Genomic DNA, 18,191 nt, shown 5'->3' with positions numbered 1-18,191 from the left:
CGCAAAAGACAGGGAGGAAGAGAGGTTCTGGGGCCCAGCCACCTGGCCACCCTGCTGCTTGCACATCCTCACACTGTCAGCCTGGGCGCTGGCCAGGGCCCGCCTTAGAGCCAGTAACTGCTGATGACACAAAACTTCTGTGATTTCAGTTGAGAACAGGGTGACACATCAGAGTAAATAGACTTTCAGAAACAGCGAGTGAAAGTTTCCAAACCACTGTAACCATGTGCTTCGATTTGCTTTAAAGCAGATTTTTTACTTATTATTTTATTCCTTAATTTTCCTCAGATAATCATGTTTGAAACTCCAAGATTTGCGTTATTTTGATGAGGCTACCTCAAGCTCTTGGAGAAGCCCTCTATCTTTTCCCTTCCCTCGCACTAACCTCTCTGATTTGTTCTCCCATTTACTTTTCCATTTGCTTCTGGCTGTTTCCTATTTCACCCAAGTCTCTGACATCACCTGTTCCCAGGAAAACTTCTCAACTGTCAGATCTTTTAAGACGGTCGGTCTTGCCACCAACGCCAGAGCAGCAGCTGCAGCCAAAGAGGCCAGACTGCCACCCCACAGCCCATACCCCGCCCCCACCAACCCTGGGCCAGGCCCTCCCTCCCCCAGCGCCCCAGTGCTCACCTTCTCAGCCCTCAGCTGGCCCTGGAAGCGAGCCTGCTGCACAGCCAGCCTCCGGCAGCCCAGGCTCCTCACTTTGCACACCAGAGCGGTCAGGCTGCAGTTGTCCTGCTCCAAATCTCGCAGCTGCTCCTGCTAAGAAGGCTCACTTTGAGAAAATGCTGCTCCCAACACTTCTCTCTGGAAGGGCACGAATGCTAACGTCGGAAACATGCCTTCCAAAAGATGACACAATTGTGCAATGAGCCCCACTGCCCTTTTAAAATGCCTAATATGCAATGCTTTCTCAGAGAAACCAGTCTACAATGCAAACAGCGAGTGGTGGGGTCAGATACTAGGAAGAAGTGCTGATATGCCATTGCTGAATGAGGTCACATCCTTTGGCTGGGTTTTCTTTCGTTCCTTCATCAGGTATGGCAGAGCCCTACTGTTTCTTTAGGTCCTTCATATGATCAATCCCTTCTGTTCTCACTTCGCTGATGAGCTCACACAATTTCTGGATCAAACTGAGCTGATTCTCATCCAGCTTTTCCTGCAAATTGCAGACAAGTTCAGAAAGGGCAGTTGAGGAAGAGTCATTTTGCTTCCTAAAAATGCAACTTTCAGAAATGATTTCACATTAAAAAACCATCCACCCACCCAGAAAATTATTCCATCAGGCATTATCTGGAAGTCACACGAGTGGCCCCTTTAAATGTTGCCTTCAGTCCACAGGGTTTCATCCCCTGAGGGCCTGCCTAGGTTGTCAGACAGGGTTTCATCACCTGAGGGCCTGCCTAGGTTGTCAGACACCCAGGCGAGGCGAGTGGGTGGAAGCGTGGGAGGCCACAGATGGAAAGCTGAATTGCCCTCCCAACCCCCCAAATGGTGACTTGGGAATTAAAACTTAGAGGCTTTGGCTATCAGGTTGATTCAACAGAATCTGCCCTGATAAAAACACTGTAGATGAGCCACTAACAGGGACCTTCATTAAAAATAGATAAAGCAGAGGAAGGAATCAGGCTTAGTTGTCTTCCTAGTTAGGCTCCAGCAGAAATCTCGTTATGAAACAGCCTATTCTGAATGGCTTGTGGCTAAGGCTTCTGGTAAAATGACTTGATCATTGGTAAATACAACTGGAGACCCAGTGTTCTTGGGTGAGGGGTTAAAGTGAGGTGTCCTCTCGCTTTTGAACTGCTTCCTTGGAGAGGAAGGCAGGGGGATAGGACCCAGCTGGGGAGCCACAGCAGGAAGCCTGGCTGCTGGCACACAGCAAAAGCTTCACCACCTTCTTAGGACCCTGGGATAGAGCAGGCTTTCCCAACTTTGAGGGACTTGTAGAACTAGTTTAGCCTGGTGTTGTCGGAGAGTGGGCCCTTCTCGGCGCAAAGTCCAGGTCATTGGCAACTCGAGCAAAGAATTGAACGAGATATCGTAGTGAAGCACTGAAAAAGTAGTTTATTCGAAGAGATAGTACATTTCAAAGAAGTAGAAATAGGCCCGAGCAGTAGAGAATGGCTCAAGGGCCCATTATTAGAAGAGAAATTACATTCCAAAGAGTTTGGAGCAGGCCAGTGCAAAGGAGAGGCTCAAAAGGTTCAAAAAAAGGAGGAAGGGGTTCAAACAGGGAAGAAGCAGTCAAAAAGAGCAGGGCGGACTTCCCAGGATTTGGAGTTTTTATCCCCTTTCTCTAGAATGGGCTGTTCCCCTAAGGGCATGGGACCACTTGATTGACACCTGTGATTGACAAGAGGTACTGCGCAGATGCAGTGACTGGTCTGATCTAGCTGGGTATTTTGTGCCCATTTATTTTCCCGCAGGGATAGGTAATTACAATACAAAGGGGAGTTTTGGGTGCAGAGGGGAGGTCACTGGGCAGTCACGTCCTGTGGGACGTGCAGGAATGCACAGACCCAATGCCTGCCTCTAACTGCCTGTCTTGTTTTCCCCTTGAGAGACATGATCCCCATAAAATCTCTATGGGAAGTTCAGGGACAGGAGGTCTTTTCTTCTGTATGTTATTCCTGCTGGGCAGGGGTGTAGAGCTGTCCCTGCCTATTGGGGGATTCAGAGAACTCTCACACTAGCTGATCTTAGATGAGAGGTCTCGAGATCCTCCTGGAAGATTGCGCTGACTTCTTTGGTTGTGACTGGCAATCTTGTTGGGGTGTCATCTGTATCCCCAAGGTCCCTGAAAGAGGATAAGTAGATTTTCATTAAGAAATCTGTTAGCTCTCATGAAGCCTGTGGCCATTCAACCCGTCACTCAGGTGGCGTCAATTGTCTGGGCCCAGAACAGGTTTGGCGTTTAGTCTACTGGCCTGGGGGATATTAGGAAGTCACAGGCTTCCAAGTAGTTATCTGAAGCAGGGGTAGGAGACTTCTATTGTTTAGGATTCAGAAACTGATTTACAAAGCAATCAAGAAGCAGGGGATAGGAGAATTCTAGGATTCAGGCTAGGAACAATCTTTAGCCTACGATTCACAGACTGATGAGAAGAGTAATCAAACCAGGGGCTAAGAAACTAAGAAACTAGGGAGGAGACTTAACATTTCTATACTTAACATTTTTATAGGCAAGAACACTTAAAACTTTCTCAGTGGTGGGGGTGCTGCTCAGTTGGCTGGTCACACTGGGGGAAGTAGAGCATCCACTTCTTGTCTAGGAATCTGGCGGAAGCTAAAAAGCTGAAGACATTTTCAACAATTTCACCCTGGAAACATGGCTGAGCAGATTCCAGCCTTCACTGTCTCCTGCAGCACCAGGCCCAAGGCTTTTTGGCTTTGATCCTTTAATATTTTTAAGCACTTGTACTGTGTGAGCCCTTTACAAGTAAGAAGAAATCTCTAGTCCTTTCTGGAATGACGAAGCCAAGGCAGAGAAGCTCCTCGCAGTGCAATAACCCCAGAACCACCCTGAAATTCCCGGGAGAGATAGGAGTAAGGACCCAGCTACGGCTGGCTCTGAGGAACATCCAACCGTAGGGAAGGGGCCAATGGACTGGAGGGTGGTGGGTTAGACCTGAAATTCACGGTTGTGGGACAACTGGCCCAGGCCCTGTGATGGCCCATTGTGGGCAAGGGGGAATCCATCTTACAGCTGCTCAGACATCATATGGAAGTGACAGGCTTCCACAGTGCTGTGAGCACATGGGCACCCCATCACTCTTCTTCTAGACTGGCCTTCATTGACAGGTCAGCAGCTCCTTGACACTGAATGTTAGAGAAAGGCCGGTGGGCATTTTGAGGGTTGGAAAAATTTCTGAAAGCTGATTCAAATTCTGAATCTGGAGCTTTCAGGAGGTACCTGTTGCCACCTACACTGGGGTCTGTCCCAGGGCACAGTCCTCTCCTGGATGGCCACACTCAATAGACAAAATAGTGACAAACTATATCTAACTTATCTAAAATTCAGTGTCTATCATGGTGAAATAATGACAACACATTGTCGACTCACTCTCTGTAGAGAAAGCTTAGAGCTGGAGGAGAATTCTTGATTCCAACAATCTCCTGTGACCACAAAGGCCATTCTGTCATTGGTCTCTCTGTGTGCAGCTGCTGTGGGGATCAGTCACACATGCTCAAGACTGCCCTGATACCACTTACTTTCATGTGTAAACATGTCATAAACAGAGCTTGGACTAAGGCTTCATATTCCTCTGGGACTTCTTTTCTGATCTGATTTTTGAGACTCAGATTCTCCTCTTCCAAATCTGTGAGTCGAGCTCCCAGAGCAGTGATTTCAAGGATCATATTATGACTAAGCTCAGCAACCTAGTGGCAGAAATAGATATTATTTTAAGGGAAGATAGTCCAGGAATTTCAAACTGCTGTTACAATTTGCACTTGTACTTTGAACCTAACGGAGAAGGCAAATTTCTGTTGTGCAAATCCAGGTTGGTTTAAGGGTACCAGAAGTGCCAGACACATAGTAGGTGCTCAATAAATGGTTGCTGAATGAATGGCCCGGAAGAGACACTACTTAAGCACTTTTCATTTGGAGAAAATACTTCAATTATCTAGGCCTCCATCTCCAAACTGGCCTTTCCTTGACATTTCATCCTAAATTACCTTTTCTTCTTTGGAATGCACTTTAACTGGCCTCAGGATAAAACAAACAACCCCCCCCCACCCCAAAAATAACAAAAGTAAAAAACAAAGCAACAAATAACAAAAACCACCAAAAACAAACAAACAAAAGCCCTCATTACTTCAAAAGTGAAAGCACAGGACCAGCGAGTAGCTCAGCTAGTTAAGAGTTGGTTTAAGAACGTGAGCTCTGAGCAACAGGCTGCAGGTTCGATTCCCACATAGGCCAGTGACGCTGCGCCCAAGCTGAGCTGCCACTGAGCTGCCAACAGGTGGCAGGATGGCTCAGCTGGTGTAACAAGATTGCCTGTTTGATGGTGGGCTATGCCCACCCGCAATTAAGACTGAACTCGGCATCTTGAGCTGATCTGCCACCCGGATGGCTCAGTAGATAGAGTGTGCGCTCTTAACAACAAGGCTACTGGTTCGACTCCTGCATGGGATGGTGGCTATGCCCACCGGCAACTAAGATTGAACACAGCACCTTGAGCTTAGAGGCCACAAGCTGCCGATGGGCAGCCAGAGGGCGACGGCGCCCTCCACAATGAAGACTGAAGAACAACTTGGCTGGTCCCCTTCCCCAATTCCCCAACACTGTTACCCTCCCCCAATTCCCCAATCTAAAAAAAAAAAATGAAAGCACAGTCCTTGGGTGTTTCTTCAGTGGGCTTTCGTTGATGGTATGTAATGACTGACCTACCTGACCAGCATAGTCTTCAGGTGACCTCTGACCTCTTGATAAAATAGCTAATTCCCGAAGAGAAGAAAGCAGTGCCTGACCCAAGTCAAACATTTTTTCTTCCAATCACGGCTCAATTCAGTCAACATGCTCCAGATGCTTCCTATTTGTGTTCATGGAGCTTCGTTTTGATCGTTGGGCTCCACTCGGAGCCAGGACTGCGCTTTTGGATGCCCAACTTAGCATCAAAAGACAGCATCAACCTCCAGGTAGCCACACTGAGGCACAGTACTCAGCTGTGGGGACTGCTAAACTGCGGGCGAAGCCAAGACTCATTATTTGATATTTTAATGCTTCATTTGATTTTTTTCAGGCCTTTGCACTTTTCTTAGGTATACACTAAAATGACACTGAACCTCTGATGCAATCCATTTCAAACAGTGTGCAATCTAGGATAGGAGAACTGACGCTTGGATCCTACCTGTGGGGTCTCATTTTAAGGAAGTCTCATCAGGGAGACCCATGATGGACATCCTGAGGACAGGTTACTCAAGGAGCCTGGCTTCTTTGCTACACCAGGAACAGCATGAAGTGCCCTGTGTTTGCTGAGGGTGGGAACCTCAGCTATGCATCCTCCCTGGGGGGCCAACTCCTTTGCCGCTTGCCTCTTATATTCCCCACCAGATGCCTCTAAAGCTCACAACCCAGTGTTGCTGAGGCCATCACCTTTGTGGCTTAGAATACCAGCCCAAGAAAATGAGCCAATGAGAAGAGAAATTCAGAGAGTACCATTCACCCTCAGGTCTTACATAAGAACACACCCTCCACCCCAACTTGTTTTTTCTCTTTTCTTTTCTTTCTTTTATTTTCCTCTTCAGAGTGACTCCCTACCCACACCTTCCCCATCGCAGTTCTGGCCTCTGGGAACATTAATTGCTCCTTCTGAACAGAGTTTCTGCCTAGCATGCTCCAACATGTGCTCATAATACATGGAATAGCTCTTGAAGTTGCTGCGTTCTCTTGCTATCGCATCACAGCCCAGGGAAAGGAGGTAGGCCTCGAGATGGTCTTTCCTGAAAGTGATCTGAAAAGGAAAGGGCACCATCATTCCAGCAGCCCCAGCCGGGCAGCCTCACCGTGCCAGGATTCACGGCACACATCGCCTGGGCTCACAGACCCGTTTCCATTTCTCCTCCACAGAAAAACATCAGCTCTAGCCTCGCAAGCCTCTCTTTCAGGTCTGCTCTTCACATTTGCAGGACCAGGGACAAGAGTATAAAATGGAGGCCCACATACCTTATGTCTAAATATTCTAAATATTTAAAGGTTATAAAGCAAACGAACAAACTATTACATTTTTTAATTCTCCTACTTTGAAAAACAGACTTTCGAAAATGACTTGGAAGGCAAAGTTTGAATTTCTCATTCTTGGACTACTCTGAGTTCTATGCTGAAATGTGTGACTTGAGGGAGAGATGGCCCCCACCCACAGCTCACCGCATGACTCCCATCCCTCCCCCTCTCTGGCCTCACATCGTACGTACTGTGGCGGGTCCTTGCATGCATGTAAGCAGACATCCCAGCCGCCCACACCCTTACACAGCTGCCCTGGACCACTCACCCTCTAGGGAGGATGAGCTGATGAGGAGGCCCTGGACTCAGGGAATTCCAGGGTCCCAGGACCTTGAGGGTGGTCTAGAAGGAAGGCCGGGCATCTGAGTGTGCGTGTCCCCTTGACTGTATGGATTTCTCACCCTGTGGGGAAGGGTGGGGCTGGAGCAAAGCCTGAGGGCCCTCTGAAGTATGGGCATCCAGCAGGGGCCCCTCTTGCTCTGGTTGAAGGGCCGTACTGCTCACTCTCTAAGCAGCCCCATTCCCTCCCTGTCTCCAGGGGACTGGGCACTTTTTTTGAAGAGGTGGCCTTTAAGGAACAGAGGCAACGTGTACCTCTCTACGTAGGCTTAGATTTGGGCTCTGGAGAGAAATGGGAGCCAGCATGTGGATGGTTGAACAAATATACCTGACTAGGGCCTGCAGGTCTATGTGAGTACCTAGACTCACATGGGTACTCTGCGTCTCTGTGTCTATATCAGTGAGTGTGCGCATTTGTGGACAATGTCTGCATGTGTGTCTGTGTCCTTCTGTGTATTTCTCTATCTGTATCTATATATGCCTCTATGTGTCTGTGTATGTCCCTCTGTGTGTCAGTGAGTGTGTCTGTGTGTGGATCTGAGGGTCTCATGGGGCCCAGCCTGCACGTTTACGTGGACTTCACCTGTAACACTTCCAGGGCCAGGAGGGCTCCAGGCTCACTGGCGGTCTTCCCTAGAAGCTAGGCAGTCCTTCCAGCCTGGGGTAGTTCCCCTGGCTCTGATCCGATTGTCCAGGCGAGGCACAGGACACTGTCCTACCAGTGCAACCTCAGTGCTCCCACTGACCTCCAGAGAAAGCCCAGGTAGGCTTTACCAAGGTAAGCTATGGAGGCAAACTGGCAGAGGCGGCCGTTAGTGATAAATCCCAGTTCTGATGGAGGGAAGTGGCTTGCTCACCACTGCTGACAGGAGGTATTCTGGAGGGCAGGCTAGCAGTATCTAGGAAAAGATTTTAAAGTGTTCATGCCCTTTGACCCAGTAACTCCTCTTCTAGGAATTTATCTTTAAGGAATAATAAAAAGTAATACACAAAAATGTATGTAAACAGATGTTCTTTATAATAGCCTTTGGAATAGAAAAGAAAAATGGAAACAATCGAAGTGCCTAATAATGGAAAACAGGTTGAATCCATCTTACCCATCTATATGATGCAATGCTAAATAGCCACCAAAATCATGCTGTGGACATACATTTATTGACTAAGAAGCATATATATATATATATATATATATATATATATATATTAATATTTTTTTTAAATTGGGGAATTGGGGGGATGGGGACAGCGGTGGGGAATTGGGGGAAGGGGAACAGACAAGTTGCTGTCCTTTTGTTCTTCAGTCTAGTTGTGGAGGACGTTGCTTCACTGGCCCAAGTTGGCACCATCATTGCGCTCTTCCCGGGCGAGGCAGATCAGTTGCCGGCTTCTGGATGGTTGCTCACAGCAGCTGCCGGCCGCTCATGCTGGCTGCTGGCTACACACGATAGCCCATGGCAACCCACTGCCACAGGGGCTGCAGCCTACGCCATCGCCGGTGACTCACGGCAGCCCAGCTCCAGGTTGAGCTGTTGTTCAGCATCTTAGCTGTGGAGGGCAGTGTCACTGGCCCTCATATGTGGGATCTGAACCAGGGCCCTCTGGCATCCCAAGCCAGTTCTTAACCAACGTGCCACTTGGCCGGACCTAAGATACATATTTATAACATGTAGTCAAGGGGAATAATACACTAAAAAAAGGGCATATACAATAATCTTATTTTGTTTAAAAAAAAACTACATGAACGGAAAAAAAGTTATAAAGTTTGGAAGGAAATATGCCAAAATAATGCAGTGTTAATCAATGAGGGTAATAGAATGAGTGTATTTTCTAACGTATCACATTACGATTTTCTAATGTAATCGCAAAAGCTTATAGAATTACAATAGTTATATGTAAAAATGTACATATAAATAAAATGTGTACATTAATTAAAAGATAGTAAGGCTGTGTAAAGGCCGTCAGCCGCAGCAGCTTGGTGGGATGCACGCATGATATGCGGAATGGAAACAGCAGATGAGAACCTCTGCTCGTGGGGATTTTATGAGCAGGAGGCAGGGGAAGGCACTCAGTCTCCTGCACTCACTCTCTAGGGCCTCTTCGAGGGGCCCCTTTGTGGAGTGGAGGTGAAGGCAATCCATCCTGCCCCTGGAAAGTGAGCAGTAGGACAGCCAGCGTTAGCAGCTGACACCACTGCAAAGGAAGCCGGCATGCCGTCCTCGGGACCTTGACTTCCTTACGGTGAAAGGGCCAAGGCTACATGAATGTCGTACTGACAAAGGAAAGAATAACCGGACTGAGTATGGTGAGGAAGCCTTCAGCCTTGAGAAGTCATGAGACCACATTTGAGGCCAGCAAAGTGTGGCCCGTGACCTCATCCAGGTGAGCTGGGCCCAGGGCCTGGAGTCAGCCACAGGGACTCAGCCCTCACTGTGTTGGCCAGCAGCGCCTGTCTTGAGCATGCCAACAGGCCTCCAACAGCTCTTTAGCAGGGCAATCGCTTCTCCAGTTAACGTCACCATAGCCACTGCAGATATAGGACCCCAAACAAACAGAAATGCAGGCTTGAATCACAGTTGGCTCTCTGCCACCCCCTTAGCCAGCATGATAGTTTACCCAGCAAGGAGGAGGAAACTTTGGGTGAGTCTGTTACACTAAGGAGCCAGGAACGGCCAGGACTTGCCTTGAGCGTCTCCAGAGGCCAAAGAAGTTATGTTGCTTCCTTCCCTCCCTGGCTTTGCTGAAGCCTCAGGAGATTAGCTCAATGGGATACACACAAGTGGATGAGTGTGAGGCAGGGACAGGGGGTAAGGGCCCAGCCAGAGCATCTGCACTGGGGGCGTGGAGAGTATGCCTAAGGTGGGGCAGACAAGAAGCTATGACTGACAGGTGACCAAGAGGTACAGGGAGACTCCCATGCTCCCAGCAATCCCTCTCTCCAGGTGAACTTTGGTTCTGCACACTCTACTCGGCCTTCCGGAAGCAGCATTTGGAGGCACCTGAGGAGGATTTGTTGTGGGACTACAGCCCAGTGGCTTCTGTTGGCACAATCCTTTTATGAGCTCTCAGAGCAATTTGTTTTTTAAAAGCTGTTCTGTAACCCACTGCAGCCTCCTAGAGCATTAAATGTCAGCTCTGTGTCAAAATGCAGCAGGAAGAGGCTTCATCTCCCAGCTTCTCCTCCAAAGGGGCCCCTGGGTTCCATAAGAACCACAGAGTGAAGGCTGTTGGCCCACTGCCCTCCAGTGGGCTGATTCTTTCGCCAACACTTGAACCTGAACCATGACGGATGGCACTAGCTGGAAGCTCGCCAGATTGCCCCATGGTTTCTTCTGGGGAGCCAGCCTGAGGTGAAGCATGGCAGGGGCCAGGCCTTATTATATCAAAAGTCTGGCCCTGCTGGGAACAAATGGCTCTTTTGCAGTGTGCTTCATCTGGGAGACCCTCCTGACAATTTCTCTAACATCAGGCACACACAGGTGTTTTGATGTTTCTAAAACCCACTTCTGCTGACAAAATGCTTCAGTGACTTCCAACTGATTCTGGGATAAAATCCAAACGCCTAAGGATTGTGCACAAAGCCATTCAGAATCAGGCCCCGCCCACCCTTCCAATGTCCTCCTCTGAATTCTGCTATACTCCCTTCCTAGAATGCTCTACCTTCTCTTCCTGGCCCCTCTTCTTGTGCTTCAAGACTTGGTCCAAACAACACCTCCTCCAGGAAGTCTTCCCTGACTACTTCTTGCCCCACCCCCTAGCTGGGCTGTGTCCCCCTTCTCTGAGCTCACATAGCGCTCTGTGTGTGCCTTTATCAGAGCACTTAATGTGAAGTGACTTTTCCTGACATTGCTGGCATTAGTTTCACCTGTTTCCGTAAGCTCTGTGGGGGCACAGACTGTAACTTTTGCTTTTATATCTCTAATAAAGTACCTGAAAAAAAAAAAGGAATTCTCTAAACACTTGCTGAATGAGTGAATGACTCTTGGCATATGAATGGAAATGGTTCTGGAACCCACAAAATAGACTTATAGTTCTAAAGGTCAGTCTCTAACTTCAGGCCAGTGTGTTTGGTATAAAATTTGGGCAAGATGTTAGAACTGATTTGAAAGGTTGATTTCTAGAATTTGGGGAAGGAAGCAAAGGTCACTAGAAGCTAACATGGGTTCAAGAAATATCAGGCCAGATTAACCTCAGGAAACACAGCAGATGCAGGATGTTTGGATTTCAGCAGGACATCTGAGAAGCTTTCTCCTGAGGTCCTTGGACAAATGGAGAGCAGTACAGCTGGACAGGCTTCTGGCCACTGAAAGACTCTGTCCAAAACATCTGGTCAGCCTGGAGGGGACCCAGAGTGGGTAGCTCAGGGCCGGGGGCCTGTCTTGTGAGACACTGTTATTAATGACTTGAAAGAGGATATCAAGAGCAGTCTGACATGAACCTGGGAGGGAGAGAGAGCACGCTGGATGATAGAAATCCAGATTTTTAAAGATTTCAAGAAGTTCAAAGAGTGGATCCAACTGAACAGGAATAATGACAGCGGCAGGATGCCTGACGGCAACGTGTGGGCTTCAGGTGACTTTTAGCCTAATGAGTCAGCCTGACGTGGCTGCCAAAACCAGACACCCTTATAGGCATTAATCAAGCACAACACCCAGGACAAGGGCAGTCTTTGCTGGCCAGATAACCTTGAATTTAGAGGAGACTGGCCAGGATGGTGTGGGTGTAACGTGACTGAAGGCAGTGAAGGTGGGTTAGTCTGCAGAAGAGAAGGCTGGGTTCAGGTCCTCAGTGTACGCTGTGCAGTCTGTGCTCTGCACAGAGGCACCCAGGTGAGAGAGGGGAGGGCCAGCGCCTGCTCCATTTTCCAGTTCATGTGCTCTGGCACAGGGCTGTATCCTTCTGGAGGAAGGAGTAATGATTTGCAAGCCACCACCCAGAGGGGCACCGGTTTGGGTTTGTCCTCCTAGAGCAGGCCCTACGTTTTAACTTCACAGAGCCTTCACACATGATAGCGGTGGTGTTAACCGAGCTTCTCTGACTGACCTGCCCTCAGGTGTCTAAAGACTTGTTGTGAAGGGTCAGAACCATGATTTGTGGTGTCCCAGGGACAGAACTAGGATCTATGATGGAAATGGTGGGGAGGCCAAATCTAGCTCAGTCAGAGCTGCCTGAAACAAAAGCTGTTAGGAATGGGGGTAGGGGAACGGTTTGGAAGGGAGTGAGTTCCCTGTCACTGCAGATGACCCAGAAGAGGCTAGAAGCCCACCAGGCACAGACTTTGGAGGGACCTAACATCCTGGCGTTCTGTTATTCCAAGACACCAGCAGGCTGATACCACCCTGTTGAGTGAGCCCTGAACTTCAGTTCTGCCTGATGTGGGTTTGTCCTGTCTCCTTCACTTGCACATTTCTTTCCTAGAAGATCCTGCCTTCAGTGTTGGAGTGAAGTATGTAGATAGGGGCTGAGCACATTTTGAGCCACAAACTTTGTTTTTATTGTGGTAAAATATACATAATGTAAACTCTGCCATTTTAGCCATTTTTAAGTGTACAGTTCAGTGACTTCAAGTGCATTCACATTGTCATACAATCAATCTCTAGAACGCTTCATCTTGCAAAACCGAAACTGTGTACCTACTAAACACTAACTCCCTATTCCTCTCCCCTCCCCCAGCCGCTGACAACCACCATTCTACTTCCTGTCTCGATGACTCTGACTCCTCTTAGATCCCTGTATAAGCGGAATCATGCAGCATTTGTGCTTTTGTGACTGGCTTATTTCACTTAGTATAATGTCTTCAAGTTTTGTCACAATGAAACATGTGTCAGAATTTCCTTTCTTTTTAAGAACAGCCACAGAATTTTTGTATTCAAACATTTTTCTGAGCATGCTCCACCCTAATCACCTCTGTGCCTGTGGCTGAGAACCTCTGAGCAGGGACCCAAAAGGAACCACTTCACCCCTCATCAGAATACACAGTACCACAGCTGGATACACTGGAAAGCCTAAAGTAAATGCATGTAAAATCATCAAGTTCTCAGGAAAAATTTATCCCCAACCACACTTGTGAATCCTCTACCTCATAATTAATAGATTAATAGCTGAAGTGATTATAAGATTATGGGGATTGTTGGAAGAGCTCAGAAAAATGTAAATTTGGAGAAAACATTGTCATTTAAAAAATTTAAAAATTGAGCACATTTTGGTAAGTCAGGTTTTTTGTTAAAAATGGCTGCATTTCAAAGGAAACTGGATTCATATTTACCTAATGCATTTATGCTTAATTTGTTAATGACCCCGAAAGCTCTGTTATGGCCAAATATCCACATGCACTCCTGCCTTTTCAGTGGATGCCTTTGATTTAGAAAGGCACGTCCTATCAAGAGTAAACAGTTCAAAACTCTGAGAACTGTGTGTATACGTGTTGTATTATAGAGAGTTTTTATGGATTCAAATGTGTATATACAGAAAAAGCTGTTGATACTGGTTTGCTTTGTGGAGAGGAAACTGGGATGGTGGAGTGGAGGAGGGGTGAAAATGTTACTTTTCTGAGCTGTTAAGTTTTTTTTTCATAGTGTGCATTTAAAAAACGTTTTGTAGGTAGTTGTATTATAGGCTATTTTGGTTTCTCTCTTTTAAATATTCTATACTAAAAAAAATCAACAATAGGAAATGTTGCTAGAAATAACTCACTCATAAACTAATTCCGTTTACTTTAAAAAATTGGCCAAATCTGAAATTAGCCAACATTCCTCTCCCATCTTTATTAGAGATCAGTCTTTTTCCAAAATTAAAATGGTAACAAGTGATTACTACTCTGAGCTCTGCCTCAGTGTTCATTCATATCTTCATTGTGCAGGAGTGAGGGAAGCATTAGGAGACGTGTTAGGGGAAAGTCTTCCTTATTTGGGTGTATGTTAAGAAACAAACAAATAAACACTCCAGAATGACTAACTTTTAATAACATACCCCCAGTCCACCGTGCTGGAAATACTCCATCAATCTTTGTATAAAATTTTCAACTATTTGTGGTCGACAACTGAAAAGTTTTCTTTCATGACTTGGTGTTTCCAAAGGTCTAGGGGGAGAAACATACCAACACTAGTATCATGAAACACCGAACACATCAATGACTATGAAATGGAGCAGCTCTCTGAGACCGCACTGAACACAAACACACAAAAGCTAGCAGGTGAGGTGGGATGGGGGGGGGCGAGGAGGTGGGTGAGGACACAGGATCCTCTGGAACATGGGAATAAGAAAGATTTCTAACAAGATTCCTAATGAAAAGATTTGGGAAATCATCTCTGAAGACAGTGAACAATATTCCATTACCAAAACTAAAAATCCTGAATCAAATGTTATTATTGATCCTGCACAATATCTATTTTCACTAAGTTCCTATATGTATCTGAACAATTATTTTGGCCTAACACAACAACTATCGGAAATAAATGAAGAGCTATTACATGTATCTGTTTAAGTACATTCCTGGTGTTACAGGCAAAATTAATTTCAATGTAGAATTAAAAAAAAAAAGGGAAGGAAATCCAAAAGAGAGAAGAAAGTCACAGATTAGAAATGTTGAGAAATGACAGACCATAAAGTTTAGCTCCTGGATTGAAGCAGCAACAGGGCTGACACATATGAGATAAGGCATATACACAGTTATCCAGAGCAGCATTGTTTGGGACAGCAAAAACTTAACTGTTGTTTCACATCCTTCCAGTGAAATAGTATGCAGCCGCCAAAAAGAGAGGACCTTCTCCATGTACTGATATGAAAAGAAACATAGATGGTTACGTAAAAAATTCAGTGTGCAGAAGAGTGGATATAAAAGGCTATCTTTTAAAAGAAAGACACGATAAATATAATGAAGACTGAGGATATCCCCTCAAGCCTATTCAAGGTCATTGCTCCAAAAATTCAGCATTCTCCAATATCATCAATTCTCCTCTCTTTCCTCAATCATTCAAAATAACACACATTATTTTTCCAATCTCAAAGAAACCCTTCTCTTGACCTCACTTTCTCGGTCAGCTATTATCTCATTTATTTGCTCCCTTTTTAACAAAACTCTCAGAAAGAGATGTCTACAATTACTGTTTGTGACGTCTCTCAAAACCTTCTTAAACCCACTCACCCAGCCTACTACTCCACCACTCTCCTAAAACTGATTTTGTCATAAACATCAACGTGACCAACCCCACCGTGTGCTCTCACCATGGTTAACGCCAGTGGTTTTACTTGACTGCAAGCAACATTTCACACAATTTGTCACTTCCTTCTGCTTGAGAAATTGCCATTGCTAGACCCCAGGACTCCACTGTGCCCTCCTTTTCCGCTGTCTCACTGTTTGTTCCTTCAAGGCCCCTTTTGCTGGTTCTCCTGTTCCCCTCCACACTCCCAGCTCTTAACATTAGGGTGTCCTAGGACTCGGCCCTTGGGCCACCTCCTTTTTAATCTACACCCATCCCCTTAGTTATCTCATGGCCAAATAACATCCATATGGTGACAACCCTCAAATTTAGATTTCATAGCCACGTGGCATTTCTTCTTGGATGTCTAAAAGGCATTTCACACTTCTTTAAACTCCTGATTTTCCCTCCCTAACTTGCCATCTCAGCTGATGGTCATTCTATTTTCCCATTTGCTCAGGTCAAAAATCTTGGCGTTATCATAGAGTCTTCTCTTTCTTCCACACCCAATACACAATCCATTTGTGACTACTTCAAAAATATGCCCAGAATCTGACCACTTAATATTTCCACTGCTCCCAACCCTTTTTGAGTCACAATTCCTCTTGCTTGGATTATTGCAATAGCCTCCAAGCCAGCCTCTCCCTTCTCCCACCCTTTCTTCCTTCGCTGTCCACTCTCAACACAGCAGCCAGAGAGATCGTATTAAAGTACAAGTCAGATCATATCACTCAAAATCTGTGACATGCTCCCCATTACATTCAGAGTAAACACTAAATTTCTTGCAAAGCCCTGCACGATCTGTCTTTCTTTCACAAGACCTTCTTCTCTGACTTCCTCCTCTACTGCTCTCCCTCACTCTCTCCATTCCAGCCCCACTTAGGTCTTTGCTATTCCATAAATATGATAGGCATCCTCTGCTTAGGGCCTTTGTATGGATGTTCTTCTATCTGGAATTCGCCTCCTCCAGACACCCAGACACCTAATTCCCTCCCCTTCTTCAAACTTTGTTCAAAATGTCACTTTCTCAGTGAAGTCTACCCTGACCATCCTATTTAAAGTTGCTTTGTGCCCCCTTCAAACCTCTACAGCACCATCCTCCTTACTCTATTATTTTGTTATTTCTTATGTCTATTGTTTATTGCCTGTCTATTCCCTTCTAGATGATAAACTCTATGAGGGTAACGATTTTTGCTCGATGACAGTAAGGATGCATCCCCAAAACAGTACCTAAAATATAGTAGCTTAGAACACAGTAGGTGCTCAGTAAATAAGTATTGAATGAAAGAACAAATTAGCATATGCTAAAGAAGCACTGAAAGAATGTATTAAAAACTAATTAAAACTGGCTACATAGGGGGTGGTGGGAAACCACAGTGGTGGCAACAAGACTTCTAAATATATATTTTTAATATCATTTGAGTTTTGAACTAGGTGAATGGATTCTCTGTTAAAAAAATAAAATAAAAATTTAAAATATGACAAAAAAGAATATGACAATGCTAAACAATGGAAATATGTCAACGCTCCTTAAGTTGCACATGGAAGAGCAAAGGCACATGTGTATGTTAGTATGTTGGTAGGGCCTACTTCCTTGTGCATGGCCCCAGGGATGAATTGAGACAAAGAGAGGCCTATGGAATAAACGGTATGAGCCAAGCCCCACCCCAACGCCTCTTCTGTTGTAGGGTGCTGGCCATCAGCAAGAACATGCACAGGGCTGCCCCTGCCCCAAGCTGGTCCTAATTTCAGGTGATTCCCTACTCCTCAGACTTTCGTTTTGCTGACAGAAGACTCAGGGTACACAAGAGGAAGTGTCCAGCACAATCTTCCCAGAAATGTGACTATGACAGAGCAGGAGCCTCTAGCATTTGCACTTATTATGTTATTTATTGCGGGGTGTGTGTATGGGGGGGCTGTCCTGGGTTTTAAAATGGGATTCCATGTTTCTTCTACAATTGGCTGCTTCCCATCCTAACAAACATATCTGATTTTACTTTTCCCTTAGGGCAATAAAGGCGAGTAGACATATCACCACTGTCCAAGCACAATGAAGTGGAAATCCAAAAAAGTTTATGTGCCTAGCAGTTCACACTTCATAAGATGTTTAAGACTTGCATAAGTCTAAGCTTTGACAAGACTAAGCTCATGTATATTTCAGACAAGAAATTGGATACTTTTCGCAGGATAGTTAGTGGCAGGTGTCTGGCTCACAGATAAGCCTGGTGAGGAAACATGTCCATCACATGCTTCTTGTTTGGGTACCGTCAGCTGCCAAATGCCCGCAGAGCTGGTTTGGGGTTTAGCTCTGAGCTCAGCTGAGGGGGATATATTTGACTGGCATGGTAGGAAATCGTCCCAACACAATTCTTCCTCATGAATCTGCTTCTCAGACATGCATCTGCATCTGTAGGCAGGAGTCAGGGGACGCCAAGGAGAGTAGACTTCATCCAAGAGAAGTAACTTCTGGCCAAGTGGAGTTGACGGTCTCCAAATGTGTCTCATTTTCAGTGTGTGTGTGGTCGTGGCTTCTTTAAATGAAGCAATTTTTGACAGAAGCATGGATTTGGGAGGGAGGCAACACACTAGGGGTTAAATTAGGGTTTTGTTCTCTCCCCTCACTCTGTTCCCAAGTCTTTGATTGGAGGAAACTTCTGACTTCCCGGTGGCCAAGCCACTTTCCCTCTCTCCCTCTCTGAACATTCTACTCACCACCCCACCCCCCATGTAGCCGCCTCCCTCTAGGAAGGGCAGCTTGTTTGGCAGCATTTCAATTCTCTTAACACAAACACCAGCCCTCTGTGCCTGAGTGGTTCCTGGGTCCTAAGTCAAAGCAGAACTGAAACTTAAAGGCACACAGCTGCCAGTCAAAGTTGTTCTCCTTGACCAGACAGGGCTGGAGTGGCGGGGGTGGGGCTTAGGGTGGG

General features: G+C 46.1%; 1 protein-coding gene across 1 annotated transcript in view; it reads right to left on the bottom strand.

The window, feature by feature from the left end:
• The window catches only part of LOC109391419 (coiled-coil domain-containing protein 162-like), an 80,110-nt gene that overhangs the window by 11,588 nt on the left and 50,331 nt on the right, over positions 1–18,191 (bottom strand). Inside the window, 10 exon segments of the mRNA XM_019658971.1 lie at positions 43–134; positions 215–271; positions 633–764; positions 1,012–1,162; positions 4,216–4,383; positions 5,399–5,473; positions 6,258–6,461; positions 9,702–9,712; positions 14,047–14,103; positions 14,106–14,144. Of these exon segments, the coding sequence (XP_019514516.1) occupies positions 43–134; positions 215–271; positions 633–764; positions 1,012–1,162; positions 4,216–4,383; positions 5,399–5,473; positions 6,258–6,461; positions 9,702–9,712; positions 14,047–14,103; positions 14,106–14,144 (986 nt within the window).

This window comes from Hipposideros armiger, unplaced genomic scaffold, assembly GCF_001890085.2.
Source record: "Hipposideros armiger isolate ML-2016 unplaced genomic scaffold, ASM189008v1 scaffold_292, whole genome shotgun sequence".
NCBI lineage: Eukaryota > Metazoa > Chordata > Mammalia > Chiroptera > Hipposideridae > Hipposideros > Hipposideros armiger.
The sequence above is the reverse complement of the archived record's forward strand: the minus strand, read 5'-3'. Positions and strand labels throughout refer to the sequence as shown.